At 32.9% G+C, this 20,494-nt stretch overlaps 1 protein-coding gene across 4 annotated transcripts in view; it reads right to left on the bottom strand.

The window, feature by feature from the left end:
* Dpr1 (defective proboscis extension response 1) overlaps nt 1-20,494 on the bottom strand; it is a 337,775-nt gene that overhangs the window by 157,840 nt on the left and 159,441 nt on the right. For all 4 annotated transcript variants that reach the window (XM_071780146.1, XM_071780143.1, XM_071780141.1 and 1 more), the window contains one exon: nt 11,795-12,005. In XM_071780146.1, the coding sequence (XP_071636247.1) occupies nt 11,795-12,005 (211 nt within the window). The remainder of the gene's footprint in view (nt 1-11,794; nt 12,006-20,494) is intronic.

The raw sequence follows: 20,494 nt of genomic DNA on the forward strand, positions 1-20,494 counted from the left end.
TGGCCGCTCACAGCGACAAACGTTTATTCGAGTACGTAATTTTATAGCAAATTCGACGGGATTGCTACGAGTTAAACCTAATCTACCCGATGCGATAATAATAGTCCATGGACCACGAATGGGGTACACGTGTGTTTACTGCATGCGATTAAACGTGCAAGTTATTCACAACATAAAAGAGCAGTTCAAATTCCTTACTCTTATCCCTTACTTACATCAAAATACTTGTGATTATATATTCCAAACAAATATTTCTATCATTTTAAAAATAAACTTGTAAAAGTTTGGAAATAATTTGCAAAGATATAGAAGAAATTAAAGCGGTTTAGCACTAATTAATAATACAAATGGAAAAACAATTGATATGTTTCACAACAGAATAAGCCGATTTGGAAAAATGGTTTTCCGGAAAAGTCGCATTCTATATTTTATATTCTACTATATTTAGATGGTTTATAATTAGCAATAACGTATAAGACATTGAATAATGATCGATTGTATTTCTGCTCAACGATGTAAAATTGTAAAGTCACTATAGCAGATTTATTTATGTAAGACGAATTTTAGTTTAAAGATGTATATCCATTAGTTTGCGGTGAATACTTGTATATACCTCTCTCATTATACATGGGTCGCGAAAGGACTCGTTAATTTCCACTAAACTCGAGCGCTTAATAAGATACCGATAGATCTGCGTCTAATCAAGGCCACTTTAATTACAAGTGTTTAAGAACAACGTTGGGCAGAAGCTCCCGTTTCCCACGATATCATCTGTCACAAGCCACCCGTGAAATAATTAGCCATTATCCAATCCTTGTGGTTCGTTGCCGGGTATTCTAGGGCAACCTCGCGAAAAGTTGGGTCATCCGAGGTAAACTTAAAGTAGAATACTATAATACGGCGCACACAAATATCGTCGCAACAGGCGCAACTTAAGAGACGGCGCGGCGCGCGGCGTTTAATTTCGCTGCACTGGCACACAGGCGATCGGGATCGGCGAAGTGCAATTGCAACTCTCTTAATTGCAACGGCAGATAAATACGCCGGCGTAAATTAGGGAGTTTCTGGAAACTTAAAGCGTCGCGGCTGCCGACTAAATTGAGCGATTCAGAACTGGAAGGAAATCATCTCGGGGCATTGTGCGACTGCGACTGCGATCGTCAAAGATTCGTAATGACTCGCAAACTCGAACACGGCCGTTGATGACTTGCAAAATGCAGTTCGCGGAATCGTATGCTACTAATTCGAGTGGGAAAGATTTGCTATTATTCGCGATTAACGCTTCGACGCTGTATCTTTTCGCATAAGTATATGGCTATTATACTTTGCATTTTCGCGCGCTATATTCTAACGTTTATGACGGTGAAAGGTTTAATTTCCAGAACAGTTACAAACACAAAAAGACATTGCAAAGTTAGCAATTACATAAGTTAAAAATTATTAAGAGTCATATAAATATAGACGCGTATGATTAAACAGTTTTCCAAAATTAATTAGCTCAAAAATAAATAAAACAATTTTATTCATGTAATAAGTTGATATATAAAATATTATTTCATTATAAGTTAGTATACCTATAAAAATTTTGGTAAGACAAGCTCTCTGGGGTAAGATACGTAATGCGGGAAATATCATATAAAAGGCACCTGGTGTTCTAAAAGGTTCGCTTCTAGATGATATGGTCCATTTAGCACAATGGTTGAGCCAGTCCTGGCTATGTTGGTTCACCCGAATCCCAGCGAGACGAATTTGCGAGGAAAGGGGACTGAAATGGGTCGCTTTGGATGCGGAGAGATATCGCCGCTTATAGATCTGCACATGTATCTTGTGGCTGGACGGAGATAATCTAACTATCATAACGAGATAAACGATCCTGGGAGGGATCATAATTGCCGTAAGAGTGACAAATACTCGCATGGTCCCTGGAAACTGTATCGCGTCCTGATCGTATACATCGCATGATGACAGAAATTCAGGAGGTTCGAAACAAGAATGTCATGCGTCAACTATACAGAAACATCTAAAATATATAGATTTTTAACACTTGTAAACCTACTTCAGACGACATATAATTTGTATCAGAATTGAGAATAGAATTTTATTTAATTTTATTGTAGTATAAAAATCATTTTGAAAAATTAGACTACACACATACATTATACAATATATTAAAAAAAAAAAAAAAAAATAAACACATATAACACAAGTAGAATTCTATAATCTGATATAATTATAAATCGTCTACGATGGGTTGTAATACTACAAAATTTGATAAAAAATTACATGCATAAATGCTTACAAAATTGATTCTATTTTTTCATGCGTATTGCAAGTCAAAATAATAATGAAACCCTATATGGGAAGCCACTAGCTTATGGCTGTGAATTCTATGATAAATTAAAGCGATATTTTCCTCGCAAAAAGTTACAGGCAGAGAATAAATAAATTGAAACAACGAAGTAAATCTCTAAAATTTATCAAAGTGACAATTTGCCTGACCGATATTGTACCTTACAAGTAGAAGTGTTTGATTGATATTTGAAACATATTACACATGATACGCAATGATGCCAATTACTGCGCTTTAATTAAAGTGTATCCTTAAAATATTCAGTAAATAATCAATTAGTAAAAACGCATGTTTTTAATTAAACTTCAAAGTTAATGTTGCATTACATCTCAACACTTTTGAAATTTATTAAATAAAATAATTGATAAAAAATTATGTTGCATTTTATTCCGTTTTTATTGGGAAAGTTTGATCGAATGACGAACGTCGGATTTAAATCATCGAACCTCCTGTGTCGAATGATGGTACTCGTACACAATTTTGGAGCTCGAAAGTTGTACGGGAAAAAAACCGTAAAAGAGTGATTCGATCTGACATAGATATCCATATCTACACCGATTTTGAAGGATCGTATTGCTTCGTATTGATGGCCACGAATTTCGCAATTGATTTGTGGATGCCTGGCTGCACCAAGGACGGGCTGCAGTACGAAGGAGGGAGAAACCAATTAAGCCGTCAGTGCGTTAACGCGTGTCATTCGCTCCCATATTGTAGCCAAGTGTGACCAATCGTGACAATGAGACTTAATTGCACGAATAATAACGGCCATTGTTCTGACGCCGCTTAATATTATTTTCTGTCTTCTGTCATTTCGCTCATCGTTTTATGTCGGACGTGGCATATATTATTACAAACGAAGAATGACCACAATTTTACCTGCGCGGCTTAACGTCAAATAAACAAATATTATTCCATTGCGATATCACCGCATTTCGATGTCTATACATGTTTCAAAACGAATATGACGTTGCAATTTAATTAATTTTGGAAGCTATTTACATCCACGTCATCATAAAAGTAAGCTTGGTAAATCAGGAAATTTCTGCAGTTGAAAATTATAAATAATTAGAAGATTACGCAATTAAATCGACATTCAAAGCATATCATTTAATTCATGAATATCAATATATATGCATATATGATACACACATGCGTAGCCAATTAAACTCTGGAGTCAACCATCGCGCATGCGTGCGTCTGCGTGTGTGTGCGTGTAATTTATCAAAACTTTTTGTTAGTGTAATAAATTATTATATTAATATAGCATTGACGATCATCCTAATATTATCTATAGTAGTTTATGTTGCAGAGAACATAATCATTGAATATTGAATAAAAATTTCACGATATATGACTTTATTCTATATACGTATTCTATTTCGAATTTTCGAAGCTTTCTGCAAAGTTTTCATCAAAGTTACTACTCCCAAAGTTTTGCACGAATTATTCCGTGGATTCCCGTGAACTCCTTTCACAACGCGGGACGCCCTTGCGTCTTGACATAAAGGTTCCCCCCCACCTCCCGTCTCGCGTAAGATGAAATATTTTGGCTTACGTAAACGCAAAAGCCTGCCTCCGAAACACGCGGTTATTACGCGCAAAGGAGCGAGTGCAGGGAAGTGAAGGATGCAATGGCGTGAGAATATTGCAACGATAATGAAAACATCACAGAGTAATTATTTCTGCACGTCTCTCTTCTGAATATTATAGAGACTATGTATGTGCGTTTTTGAATATATATTCAAATAATTTGGCGATTCTTGAACTTACAATTGTGTTTTTTTGGCAAATATATAACTTAAAATATCTTCATGAAATAATTTTACATCAAGTCCCGAAAGCTTTAGGCAGATTAAGTGTTATAGAAGCTAGTAATATATAAACTAATAAAATATGATGCATAGCGAAATTTATGTTTAATAAATTTTATAATTACCTTTAAAAATTTAATTTGTGATGTAAAAAACAAGATCAATTTTAAGCGTTCTTGCAAAGATTGAATTATGGAGTAACTAAACAGTTCTGATAAATAAGCGTTCGATCAAATTTAATTAAGGAAAAATTAATTCTGAGTTTCGAAATTCGTTATTAAAATGTTTCACGATACAAATGAGACCTTATATTGACCATATTTGGAGTATTGCAAAAAAGATTCTGAAAACGTTAGCCTATGTTTGTATTCCATTTTCATCAACAAAAATTTAAATCGATGTATAATTGCTGAGCTATTTCTTTTAAGGGGATCCTATAGTGGCGGTAGTTACCGAAATTTTTTCATTTTAAGGAATTTTTGAATTGGCTTTACAGAATTGCAAGTTTTTGGTCTAGAATTAAAGTACGCACAAAAATCTATCGTTGTACGATTTCATATCGGAAACAAAAAAAAATTAAAAATTTTACTAATTTGGGCACATACAACTGTCATCTGACGACAATAACAAAATTACTGCAGTTTATATATATACATATAATGACATCAAGGCGACGTAGGGACAACATATAGGAACAATATCGTGTAAATAAAACTAAGATTCAACGTCTAGAAAAAAAGATTCCGTAAAATGAAGTTTTATTAAGCAAAAGCACATTTAGGTTGACAGGATAAGCAGTATTGCGTGTAGCGAGAGATGGCGCAGCAATCGAACAAAGACAGATGCCTCTGGTTAGACAAGGACAGACATAGATATATAACATAGAAAACAGGATTAGAAATGTTGACATTACCGACGTCGAGGAAGTTCGGCCTTCGCTATAGGATCCCCTTAAGATCAAATCTTAAAAGACTTTGAAAAATAAAACTTTACTTAAATACATCATGTAAATAAACTATTATTCATGTTAAAATGTTATATTAGAAAAATATATTTTTAAAAAATGCAAGTCTATTTAAATCCTTGCTAAAAAAAAATTCGACTGTAAATTCTTGAGAGAAATACTCGAATTTGGAACCTTTAAACTTGGTGTTGTGTGTGTATAAGTCTCATAATAATCTCGATTATCCTATTTTCCAAACAGTTGAAAATTCAAGGGTGCACTATTATGCAAATCTGTGTCAAGTCACGTATATCGACTTTTAACGAACAAAATAATAGTCTTGTAATCTTTTTCGTAGTTTTTTGTGCTAACTAAAAAATAACGAAATGTTACGTATATCGAGATCTAAATGCATTTAACAATTAATATGCGAAGTAAGAATGAGTGATATTTCAAGTGATTCCTTTCGTGATACAAACAAGAAAACACAGATAAACAGTGATTTTTTTGTCTAGTACCGTCTAGTAAATCTTTCATCAACTAGATGGCTAGTCAGAATTCTCTAAATTAAATCCTGGCTATTCCAGTATGACTATTTTCTCGAGAATGCTTTCATACCTGCTTTATAGTATATATCCCAGTTTTTATAGAACCATTGAACAGTACATGTAGCAACACATTAGTAACAACACTAATGTGTATGAGCTACAAGTACACATGGGAGAACACTTATTTATTGTATATTTATTGGAACGATGCCATAAAAAGGGACATGGATTAAAAGTCGTTCCACATCTTTTTTATCAAAAGTTTATAAAATTGTTCTCTTCAGAATTGTATCAAATAAATTCTTTTTATATCAAATAAATCTAATTTCTCTTATATTTTTATAAATTATATGTGTATTACATATACAAAGAAAAGAGAGAGAGAGAGAGAGAGAGAGAGAGAGAGAGAGAGAGAGAGGGACGGGGGAGTGTGATATACCTCAGAATTAATATCTAAATTTTACTCAATATCTTTTAATAACATTTAAAATCAATTGTTTATTAACGAAAATATACTTATAGCTTTGAAGTAATACTGGAACATAAAAAGTTTAATAATTTTTATAAACTAATTTTCAGGAAAAAAATGTTAGACAAAATCATATTCTTCAATTAATCTCAAGCAAATTTTACTTCGACAAAATTTTAGCTTAGTTATAAAAACACCAAGTTAACAATAAGAAAGTTGTGATAAAGAGATAATCATCTTTTTTATGTAATAAACAAAAATCAAAGAAAAAACTTTGCTATTAAAAGATAACGTAATAGATATAAGACCTTTTGTACACAAGACTTCTTTTTACGCAACATATCGAAATCTAATTGAAGTTCCTAATAATAATAAATTAGAAAAAAAACGTATTACAATATCTCGCTTATACAAAAATACATAATAATAAAAATACATAAATATTGTAAGAAATTGCTGTATTAGAAATTGCTTTATTAGAAATAAAGCATTTGATATTACGCGAGCATTCTTATTTAATTACATTATAAATATAATATTATTGTGCATGGAATAAAATCACGCACAAGGGGTATATCAAGCATGTGTACACATGTTTTAAACAGAAATATGTTAAAGATTTGCCAAAACGTTTCTCTTCAAGAGAATTCCAAGCGCTCTTACAAAGATTGAATTACATTTCATTTTCCGCGAGTTTCGCGTAATTTAAAATCACTGTCCAGCGACGGCGGTGGCCATAACACTGACTGTCCACGGTCTTATTTATGATTGCGCCGTGTCTGGCATTCTCGTCTCGGCAAGAATGACTTATACCCCTCTTAATTAAAAGTTTGATTAAAGCAAATCTCCGCGGTAAAATCTACAAGGTCAAAATTGGGTTAACATGGCCTTTTACGTACTTCTCAATGCATCCCTCTTTTTTACCACGTAATAATACTCAATAACGCGTACCAAGTATAATAAAAATTTATTTCCTCTTGTGCTTTAAAGCTCGTGTTTTAACGAGTAATTGTTCAGAACTTTCATTCAAAAATATAGAACTATTTTAAAATTTTAATTCAATGTTTTTTAAACTTATTTTAAACTATTAACATATAAATGACTTGCAAGATTTAAATATATAAATTTGCATTAAGAAGTAAAATAAACTGCCTTTAAAAATGTATTTTATTACAGAGAGAAATGTTCTTCTCCATTTCTTTTTTTTTTTCCCCAGAAAAATGACGATGTTTGAGCTGCGTCACTTTCGAAGCAAAGTACAAATATAAAAGTTTAAAACACCACATAACATGTATATAACCATATTGTTTGTACTTTTATATACCATTCCTGAGTAAAGATATATCTCCACATGAGATTGTACTATTTTATTCATACTTTTATGCCTTCCACCGTACTGATATGTGTCAGGGTGCCGTTGCTGACATGGACATTTTGCTGAATGAAACATCACATTAACAAGACTTCCAGAATCACTAATATGAGATCTTAACATATAATACATAATGCAATACAAAAATCACGATCGTTAAAACGTGAGGAAATAACATATGAAACATACGTTTTCATATATATTGATTGCATCAACTATCATATGTGATAGTAAATAAAAAACAATATTGTCTTTATTAAGAAAGATTTAAACAGACATCGATTTTTATTTATCGTCAATGGTAATAATGTAATACGGAATATATCGAGACCACATCAATAATTGGGTACATCAGTGTTTATCGTGCTCCATTATATATGGCTTGGTCGTTGACACTGCTGTTGCCTGGCAAATCTTTGCCGGCCAATTATCATTTTCACTCTCTCGTCGGATTTGTGATTACGTTACTGATTACGTCGACCAAAGCGCATTCATTAACCTACCATCGCAGAATAACCAGCGTGGAATCTATTATACCATATCGTGAACTATAGGACAAATTTAAACCACAATGTTGTTCCACATTTAGTATTAAATGATACATATTCATAGAACTAATATGTTTCATATAAATGATAACATATATATGTAGGATATATTACGTGATGCTTATATCTCCTACGTAAATTATTATTATATTCTATGTATATGTACATTATGTACAAGTAGAATGTTTAAATTATCAGTATATAGTAGTTAACTAAAACTGAATTCCATTTTAAGCAGCATCTAACTTTCTAACTAATAAGTTTGCTAATGCTGGCATGTTTTTATTTTGTAAGTCTTTTAAACTGCTATTTGCAACAAATTATAAATGCTTAATAATGAAATAATGATCATGTTTATTAAATAATGATAAAATGACATTGTATACTCCCGAATTTTATTGTCGAGACAAATAGTGCAATATTCGGGCTTTAAACCAACACAATCACGTGCATGAGAGTTCACGAAAGGCCAACTAGTATCTGAAATTAGAATACGAGAAATGGGTTCGGATTTATTTGACAGGGGCAGGGCGAGACGTTTAACAAACGTACAGTGGCAAAAAATGCATTAGTGGTTAATTCGGATGTATTTATATATTACGTCGCTCGGCTAGGTAAAAACACGGCAAAAAAATGCCGAGTCAAGAATATATATGCCAGAGTAGTGAGATTGGAGTTCCACCCGCTGGCAGAATTTTATTATCCTCGCGAATTTTGGTACGTGAATTATTCTCTGTAGGACACATTTCGACTCGAAAGGTAAAAACGGGAATTATGAAGAATTTTAAGTCAAATCTCTTGTTATATTCAGCAATTTTATGTAAAAATCACGTACGCGAGATTTTGAACGAATTACTTCCAACGTCTTTCTCAGTTAATCATAAAAATAAAGCGAAAAGAAATACGATTGCAACTAATATAACATACAAATATTAATAAAAATCATTAATAAATATCATTAATATATTTTTTATATTTTAAGCAATTTGTCACTATAAATAATTTTGTACAAACTCTCTTAGCTGTTATAAAATAGCTTTTCTTGTTAAATATCATTTTATTAAAGTTATTATGTTACTTTTCAATCAATCTGCCCTACTTTTGTTGATATTTCTATCGATTCTTAGCCCACAATCTTTATACATTGCATCTATCAGAAAACAGCCTCTTCCCCTTCCACCAATCCCCAAAGTTTACTTCATACCCCAATGGGAAATTTCGATCTGCAGTCAGCAGGGACTCTCGCGTTTCCAGCTTTTTGCGGAATGGATTTGTAAAATCGATCTCGCCGTCGACTTCATGTTTTACGATTTTACGAATGAGAGAACGTGCGAAAGAAAGACGATTTATTTCGTGCCAACCTTCCCTCCCCGTTTCCAGACATAAACGCTCCAGACGGAGTAGATGCACCTGCATCGATGCGTTCGTAGTGCATAAAAAGGGGAGAATAAGGGTGGGTGGAGGTAGAAAAGGAAGTTGGTTCGCGTCGACGTGTTTCCTCCAAGCCGCTTATCGAGCACGCCGGAGCTCTTACGTTTCTCCAGCGCTTCGCATTCTCCATTCCTTGCCCTTCAGTTTATTCTTCTCTTTAGCCTCGTGTGGAGTTTAAAATCAACGCGGTTGCATTTGAGGTCCTACATTCGCAAATGGAAGCGAATAATTCTATGCTGGTCTTTAACCTATATTTACTCATCGCGTGAGGAAATGACAAATCTAAATAACGCGAAACAAAAAAAAATTTGCCAATACCGCTCCACTTTCGTAATCTATAAATTATTGTTTTTCTTTACTATCCCATTTTATATATACTACTATCCCTTCAGTAAGTTTTAGTTGCTTTTTTTCATCGGTGTTTTACATCTTCGGAAAGAAACTAAAAAGTTTTTTTAAGACAACGATTTTATATAGATCTTGATAGTGAAATCTATATGAATTGAAAAATCTTGCAGTAAAAAAATGTTATGCATCAAGAACTTTGTAATCTAGCAGTAAGATTTTAAGACTCGAACAATTTCACGCCCTAAGAATTCTAAGAATTTCAATAGTTTAAAGATATGAGAGCTCAATAATCTTAGAATCCAGGAATTTCAGAAATTCAAGAAATTCAAAATACAAAATTAGACTTGTCTATTGGCATATTTCGCGTCGAATTCATATTATAATTTTGTTCTTTCGCGAATATTTATTTATTATATTTGCGAGATACGTGAATAATGAAAGCCGTCATAGATGGCAAACTCCACAATAAGCGCAATTAATTTCATGAAGGAAAGCGAGGTACGATATATAGCCGCGCCGATTTTCGACAAAGCTGGCGAATGTTTATTATGGCTGAAGTTTACGAGAGGCGGATCGCGAACTGCAACGCGAAAATGTTGAGTTTTCAGCGCAGCAGTTATGCCAATATAAAATTCTTCCGGATTGCATGCACAAAGTTACGTTGTTTATAGTGTATCTTAGCTCCAACTTTCGATGGCAAAATAACTCGTTCTCTCTTGCCCACTCTCGTTGCTTTTTATTTGGTCGGCGACGCTCGCAAACGGAAGAAACGGAAGTCGTGCGTTATCGTTGTCGTTTTCCCTAATGTTCTCAGAAACTGCTGAAAGATTCACGAACGTAAAAAAAACGATCGCAGGGACTTCGCCTAACTAAATCTTACGGCGTGCTTGACTTTAACTTTAAAGAAGACACGAATACGCGCATGCTCTCACTGTATCTTGTTGCAGCCAGAAAAAATTGTATTTTTATTCGTTGTTGGTGAAGGCGGATCATATAAACATGACCGGCAAGTATATTTAATAACATTAATATTAATTAATTAATTAAAGTTAACACGTTGATCTTTTGTGTGTCACATGGAATTATAAAAGATTATTTGTTTTTCAGGAAATCACATCTCTCTCTGCTTTGTAACTGTGTATAAACTTCATATACAAGGAGATATGTAAAATAATACTTGATGACACACTTGTACCTGCATGAATATGTAATTGTACATGTCATCGCCGGCTGCATTGTGCAATCGGCATTCGTGATGGAATCGAGATCAATTTTCATACACGATACAGATGCAGAGAAATTTCTGCAGCACCGTCAGTAATGTATTATTTATCATCATTATCGTATTAATCACATCGCAGTACCTAATATTATTAAATGTTACAAATATGTCAAATGTTATAAACTGGCAAAATAATATTCTGTAAATAAATGCCAGCGTGGCATTATATTATATAATACATATCAAATACAACGCGCAAATCTAAAATATTAAAATAAATACTATAACATTTATAATATCGTTATTTAAGTTTGCATAAATATTGATCAATATTAATGCGCTTTATAATCTGTCTTTTTTAAATTTCTAATGTCAAAGGCTATAAATTGGTCGAATTGGTCAAATAAGCTACACATACTTTACAGTGATAATTTCTGTTCTTTCATAATCGTTAGATGTCAATGTCGATGGCAAGTTGCAATTCGTTAATCCTCAAACGATGAGGATTTCAGAACGTGACGCGACATCGGAAGGATAATCCCACGACGGAGCACTTAAGCGTTTAAACTTTAACCCGTTCGATCCCGCCGCGCCGGCTCGTGTCGCGAACAATCTTTTCTCCGAGACAGCAGCCGATCGAGAAACGGTCGTAACATTCGTCTCCCATCGAGAGAAGATTTCGAACAGAATCAACCCAAGGCCGCGATTTATGTAACCGGGCCAGGTGTGTGAATAATTCAGACGGCACTCACCAACCACGTTGAGGCTATAGTTGAGCGACATCTTCGGCTCGGTGCTGACCTGGCACTCGTATACGCCGGAATCGCGCTGTTGCGGCGACTTGATTTGCAGCGTCCAGTTCTCCGACTTGTCCGGATGGATCACCTGGAACCTCAGATCCGACGTGTACATGAGGATGCCCGCGCTCAGGATATGCATGTCCCGTTTACGCATCCAGGACACCTGCAACATAAACAATACAACCTGTACTCGCACCTTCTACGCAATACCTTCTACGTTTACTGTAGTTTATGCTACCGCAAACATTTCTAATTCTTCAATCGCCTATCTCTAATTCATTTCTTGTAATTAAAAAAAATCTAAAGCTAGCTAAACATCTCCTTCAGCTTTAACGAATAGAGTTCTGAAGATTATTGATATAATGTTTAGCAGTTTAGTATTGCAGTACATCGATAATTCTTTTAATAAAATAAAAGTATGTTAGTGCTTGCAATTTTTTTTATTGATACTGTCAGTTTTTATAATATTATTCATGTATTGAGAAATAAAGTATGATATGTTTCAATATGGTAGATAGAACAACTTTTCTTTTAGCATAACCATTCTATCTCTTAAATTCGAAATAGTGAAATGATTGATGAAGTGTCTAATTAACATAAACTTTGAATCGCGAATTTATTCAAATTTAGGAACATGTTATAAATGTTTAGCACCGGAAGTTCTCAAGCATCAACGCCTGCGCTGCTACAATACTGGCCCGGGGAGCCTGCAACGTCTTGGTCGTGTTAGAACAAAGACCACGGAAAGCATCCACAACACCGTAAATTCCCGGTTGGTCGACGTGTGTGTCGCAAACGATCTCTATAGTCTCTCATTGTTTTGCGCGCGAACATGTCTGCCGGCTATTTAAACGCCGTCAGAGTTCCGGGGCGTAATTTCCGAGGGCGCGTTGAAAACGGCAGTTAAATGCAATTATTAGATCTCTTCCCCCTTCTAAAGACTTTTCTGTGCAGTGCAGTTTAAATTTCTTTAACACGAGAGAATTTTGAATTCTCTTAGTTCTCATGCAGACTCAAGCACACTGAAAAAAAAAATACTTAGATCCAAGAAAATATTTTTTCACATAGTACCAATGGCTTATTTACTTAATATAATCACATATTTATTTAGAATTAGATATTTTTACTTAATTTAAATAAATTATTATTTTCACTTAATTTATGTATATTATTTTTACTTAATTTAAGTAAAGATATCTAATTCTAAATAAATATGTGATTATATTAAGTAAATAAGCCATTGGTACTATGTGAAAAAATATTTTCTTGGATCTAAGTTTTTTTTTCAGTGCATGGCTCAAGTAAAGATTTGCGATTTCTTTTAAAAGAAATATTTTTTTTCAAAAGAAGAAATAACTTATTTAAGAATTCGATTTGAATTATTTTACTTTTCACGTATTCCTTAATCTGTCTAATAAAACACAATGTAAAGTATATCTATATTATAACATTATAAATGTAAAAGGAGCGGGAATCCTTCCTGTACCCCGCATGGGCACATGAGAATAAACCACTTACCATTATACTATTGGATTTCAGATATTTTTATGCCATCATGTAAAAGTTAATTCATAATATGGCATATAGAATAAATAAATAAATAAATAAATAAATAAATAAATAAATAAATAAATAAACAAGTAAACAGATTTCCATTTATATTACATGCTTCTCTGTCGCGATGAAAATTTACAATAACGTCAGATAATATAATCATAACATACTAAAAAATTTTTCGAGTTTTCTCATTTTATTTTTTAAAAGCTTGTTCATTAGGTAGTCTATGCTGCTTTTAACACTGTATAGAAGTCAAAGAGACAAGTGGTCTGGATAATGTTCAGTATATCCATTAAACGGGAATGAAAGGTATAGAAACCTCGATTTAGATAGGCAGCTTAGCCACGCATATCACGGCGGCGTACGATGCACTCGCATGATTGGATGATACCTTTGCGAACAAACGCCACGGACTAATTCGCGCAACGTGCTACTGAATTGGAGGTCAGCCACCAGCAATAGCGATCTAACCCCGCGGGGTAGTGCTGCATCAAGTGGATTGATTGTCTCCTATCTCGCGACGATCATCATCGGTCAACCATGAATTTCATTTTGCAAATTGAGTTCTCTGCCCAAGGTAGCCACTGGAAGAGAACTGAACGTTCAGTGCTAAAAGCATTAATGTACAACAGTCGTCGACGCTGTAAAAACAATTGATTTTTGATAAATCGTTGATGGAGATTGATTATCCCGCTATATTTCGATCGATACTTATACATTGACGTTAGTGTTTAAGGCGAAAAGCACTCCGTGTGAAACTCCTATGTCAAGATACACGTTTTCAAAGTATTTTATTTTTTGATAAACAATCTAATCAATTTTGATTAAGTATTTATTATGACGAATAATATAAATTTATATATATTGTTTATAAAATTTGTTATAAACAATATACACATAATTTATAAAATTTAATATAATTTATGCTTTATAATGTTAACATTTGTCTCTTTTAGAATACAACAGATTCTCACACATTTTAATTTTATGATCAGTATAAAATTTTTAATAAATAATTTTCAATTTTTTTTTGACGAGATTACACATTTGATTATACTTTGTTTTGTAGAAGCGTTCAATGAAATAATATGCACACTGATAATTATAAAAGTCGAAATGCACTTACAAAGATGTGGCATTCTATATATAGTGATCCTATACAACTGTCAGAAATGATATATTTATTATGATCTAATTTGGATAATGTTTACATTATGGTAAATCATCATTACATAACAATGTCATCCGTTAGTTGTCATACGATATCGACTAATACGTTTGTTGTAGGATCGTTATTAGCAATGCCTATTAAGCATTGGTATATACAATATAATCCTCACCGCATTTGCGCCAAGAGCGCATGTTTCGCGCGCTCTAATGCAAACGTATGGACGTAAATAAATTTGCTCGGTTGCTGAATTTACCTTCCGTGTAAATATACTGTACATATGCAAGCTGCATACTTAAAATTTGAAAACTTCACGTATTACTGCACTTACATCATTAATTAATTATTTTATTCATATTCATTTATTATTATTATTATTTTATTATTTGCGTTTCTTTCTCTTCTTCTCCTTCCCTTTTCTCTTTCTCCTCAGTTTCTCTTTCTCTCTGCTCTTTTCATAAATTTAGATTTTAGTGAAATAATGATTTCATACATTTTCTCTTGGACAATGCTTTCCTTCATTATACTAATGTAATTACTAGCGCTGCATTATTGGCAAGTTAATGTAAAATATAACTCTATTAGAGAAATATTATTCATTAAATGAGTACGTCTTATATTTGCACTATTTGTTCAAAAAATGTTATAAATATTTCTATATATATATATATATATATATATATATATATATATATACATATATTATATGTGTATATTACATTGGTAGTATATTTTTTTAGTTAGTAGTTAGTATAATACACTGTTAAATATAACTTTTATATAGTTGTTTAATACGTAAAAAAGTATAAGCTTATAGATTTCTCGTGCCAGATGCAATACTCTATTTAAATCATATTTTTCGTCGTATTCATTAAATGCTACAATATCAAACTCTGTATAAATTTAAATCTAGTGATCAATAATTCGAAAGTTAATCGGTATCGGTTATCGCGCATAGTATTTCATATTTTTATACACTTCTAAATAAGTTACGCAAGATTATCGAGCGATATTTTAATCAACTATGAGAACGGAAGAATACGGGATATAGACGCCGTCGTACATCGTTAGCCACGTAAAACCGGCAAATTCGCCGCACAATACACACGGTTTACCGCGATGGCGGCATCTGCATGCGCTTCATTATTTATGAGGTCGCTGAAATGGCCTGATCGCTGCTCATTGGGGATTGACGGGTATCGATTTCGCTTGTCGCAAGTCCGCGGCGACGATTACGCGTCGATCCGTATGATGGATGTTCGATTCGCTAGCGATGCGTCGAGATGAAAAACGAGGTCCAGGAACCGCGAAGACAAAGCCTGCGAATTTCCGATATAAAATCACGGTGTTCCCAGTCAACATTACGACGTGCATTTGAATAGACATTCAATGGTGGCTGACATATCTTATGGCACGTATCCATACACAAGATTGCCACAGAAAATGAATTTTGAACTTTCCTAATTTTTGCATGTTTTGCAGACGATAATGGAGAATTTTTCATGACTAATATGTAATCTTAAATTTTAACGTTAATTTAGAAACATGAATTGCACTAATTGCAGAAAAGATTGCTTATATTATTCGAAGTACACATAATACAAACTTGAAAATATAATAACATAATATAATCTTAAATGCAATTCAGTCCAACAAAAAGTTAATGAGTATTGGAAAAAAGAATGTAGTTATGAAGGAAAAGAGCGATTTAATAAAATATAAATTTTAATTATTCTGTTGATTAACATCGCAAGAGAAGAAGGGAAGACTAAACAAGAAATGGACGCAAGAGTGCTTCAAAATCTCAAAAATGCCTCCTCGTGATAACTGATAACACGTAAGATATATCCTGGTAAAGTGCGCGAGTTTTGAACGCATTTGACTCTAAATGTTAGATATAATATTTAAAAAATTATAAGTATTCTTTAAAATAAGAGCATTTATATAGGAATTGTGAGCAAAGTTCAAAATTTCTGGCTCTTTTTTTATATATTTCCCTGATTTTTCCAGGTTTTCTCTGGCTAATTTAAATTTTCATAATTTTTCACGATTTTTCTGATTTTCCAAGTCTGTGGCAACTCTGATATATTATGTCAGCTACTAAACTTTCATGTTAATTCTTTATTAGTGAAAAATGAATGCGAGAACGTTCAACTAAAAGAAGTCTTATTTAATCGATCGTATATAATTCCGATGTTGACATATTATAATTGGCCCTCATAGAGTTTAATAAGATGCATCATGCGATCGTGTAATTATTAAAAAATATTTTTGATGATTCTGCATTTCGAATCGGAAAGCTGACAATATCCATTTTTCATATAGTTATTCAATGTTATATGCCTTGGAATGGCTTTCACCCTTCGAGCGCTGAGTCCGTTGCGAGGTAACTCTCGCGAATTACTTAGACAGTTGTCGGAATAATGGACGATATTTGGACACAGGAGCTTTCCGCAAATACCTAGCGCGTGAACAATAGTCACAATGCTCCACCGAAAGGAGTTTGTTCGCCGGAAACTAATGCTCCGGTTGCCAATCTCAAATTTCATACGTGTTTGACCTGCATCGGTGTACACCGACTTTAGCACGAAAAACGCGTGAAAAACTATCACGATTTGTAATAATTTATTTTGTCCTAATATATTTATTACAAATCCATAAAATATGAAAATTTTTCAAAAATATTTAAAAATATATTATACATATAAATATAATAGCACTTCCATTAAGAAAAAAGAGATCTAGATGATAAAGATTTTTTCTTTCTTTCATAACTTGTCTCAGTCTATCCAAAATTTATGTCGTGGCATAAATATGTGTTCAACAATAGAGACATAAATTTCGCAAAGGCTTTTTTCAGGCCATCCGACGGCCACATTTTCGCAGGTAATCTTTTTCGTTCACAGATGGAATCCACTCGATAGAAAAATGTCGAGAGCTTTCAGCCTTTTGAGATAAGTGCTTGTATTGTGCGTAAACTGTCAATTGTGCGTTACAAAGCAATAGTTAATATTTCGTCAGTTTTCTGCTCGAATTGCCAGATCGAAAAGTTTCAAAGCTAGAATCCATATAATATATTGTAAAAAATCGTATAATTAGATGTGTGTACGTGTGTTGTATGTGTGTGAGAAAGTTTCAAAGCAGAATGTTATAAAAAAAACGTATGAAGATGTGTATACGTGTGTTGCATGTGTGTGTAAACATTATAAATAGTAACACAACTAAATATCATGCAACTTTAAATTTTTAAGATCGTATTTTACTTTCACATAATACCCCACATAATACATTAATTATGATAACACTATATATTAACAGATATAATGCAATATCTACACTTAAAAAAATGGGTACAAGTTAGAGTTTCAAAAAAGTCAGAATAATCAATTCTAGCAAAACTTTTCAAATTTAATCCATAGCATGGTTGACTATTAGAATGTGTGTGTGATTCTCTTTAAGAATATAAGAACATCTCTTACGCACATTTGTCCTATCGGTGGAAAGCTTACCGTCAATTTAGGCGATAACAAATGACTAATTACACTTTAAATATTTCACAATTGTGCCAAACAATACATATGGCGCACGATTAATAATGACACCTGAATTAAAATAGAAAATGCCGTGCGTGACGGGCGCCGTTGATGAATTTTAATTACGCTCGACACACGCGTCCCCGCACCACTGGAATAGAATTTATAACGTTCCGTTGTAGCGCATGGACGATTTAATTTAACAGACTAACAATTTAACGCCCGACATTTTTCCCCACCGCATTCGCGCGTTTATTAATCCATCCGGTTGCTCATAACGAAATAATTCTATTTCTCGCGCGATCGCTTTCACGGTATTTCGCGCGTTAATTGTGGTCGCGTTATCATCGATAGCTTGACTATGCATGCGAGGATTTATGTGTGTGTAACCTCATGATACTTCTAAATATCCCACTTTCACATCTCGCACTTATAGTTAGTGCTAAATGTACCTAGCTATAATATTAAATCTTATTACACGAATTACACTAATCGTATCCAGTGTCATCGCGGGCTAAGAATTTTATGCATATTAAACTTTCATTTCATAAAGTTTTATATGAGACTCGCTTACAGGAATTGCCTTGAAAGTCCCGTAGATAATGAAAATTCGTGAGACAAGTTCGTAATAAAAACTCGTTTTCTTTTTTTAGAAATGTTATGTTTCTATCATAATAAATACATGCAATCGTTAAAAAAGTAATAGCAATCCTGCTATTAGCTATAATAATATGTTTCAAATAATATATAAATAATATTTAATCTCGAATAGCAATAACGTAACAATATATTTCACGGACAGATTATACAATGCAGCTATATAAAATTTTTATTTGTGTTTAAAAATTAGTTTCTTTCATTCTATCAGAGATGAAAAATTAACCACTGGGCTCTCCCTTGTTCGTAGATTTTTTGGGATGGAAGAGAGGATGAAACACGGACGTCGCGTCCAAAAAATCGCAATATTTGTTTACGTTTTACGGGTTTATATCTGGAACAATGTGATTTATGATTCATAAATGTGAACGGTCTGTGTGTCACAATTTCTATAGATATATATGAGGCTAACGACATAGTTGCGCTGAAGAGACGTATATAAAGTGCCAAGGAAGTCACATACTTACTTTCAATGCATTAGATGTTAAGGATATCAAAATAGAAAGAATGGCACAATTCTAATACATAAATAAAAATTTAAAAAGTTTTTTTGCGATGATGAATTGGTTGTCACAATTTCAATGTATACTTTTACACAGCACACGGTGTATTACTTCATATGCAATGTTATACTACTGTCCTGCATGTGGAGAAGTGATAGAAAATGGGAAATCTACATTATTGTTTCATTGTCAGTGTAATATTTATGGGCAATAATTATTTCTATAAAAATCAATATTTTACCTAAATTTATATAGATTTTATGTCCAATAATTTTATTATCAAAATAATTAGTGGAAATAATTTTAATTGTGCAAATAATAATCATTGTATTTCACATGACTATTGAATATAGAATTTCTCGCGATAATTAAATTCAATATACTAGACAGAAGTGATTTTGACAGAATACAGAATTGTCGAGTGCGTGTAATAATGTACAGCAATCATACGTTATACAATGTCGAAACAACAGTAATTGTACAGTTAACAAAATTGATTCTCGACAAAGAAATTAATGCACACTCTACATTACAATTACCTCCAATGTAGTGAAATTTGTATAGAGTAAAGACGTGACATATTTTGCTATCATATTATTGATGTCAGACTTTCATCAATTTTTTGTCATGTAATTATAGGGGCATAAGTCTAAAGACACGTGACAATATATCGCCGTTCGGTTTTAATCGATACCGACATCCATTGCAAATTTGACAGAAAATGACAGATCATCCAATCAATCGGGATGTCGTAATGAAAAAAACCGCGTTAGGAAAATTAGCTTTATATTTCATGTAGTAAATTTCGTTAATTAATCGCGCTGCCCCAAAGATTATTATGGATTGTATGACATGCTAATCAAATATATCGCTGTTATTTGCATATCAATACTTATTTTCATTTCAGATGAATGAGATAAATAACATTTGCCATTACTGATAAAACATTAACAAAACTCTGTGCAATTTAATAAAACTGGAAATTTATTATTTAAATATATTCCATTTCAGCCATATTTCTAACTAGTAAATCTTCTTTTAAAAATAAATTATTAATTTTTTAAAGAAATTGACTTTTATTTTTTGTATGACGCAAATTAAAATGTCGTGGAATGTCAATTATTTACAAATAAATATACGATTCCCAAAAGAGAAACAGACAAATCTTGGCGCATAATATTTTCTTAAAGTAAAGCGTGTAAAATAATTTGCAACTCGCAGCGATACGTGACCA

This window comes from Temnothorax longispinosus, chromosome 6 (assembly GCF_030848805.1).
Source record: "Temnothorax longispinosus isolate EJ_2023e chromosome 6, Tlon_JGU_v1, whole genome shotgun sequence".
NCBI classification, from domain to species: Eukaryota; Metazoa; Arthropoda; class Insecta; order Hymenoptera; family Formicidae; genus Temnothorax; species Temnothorax longispinosus.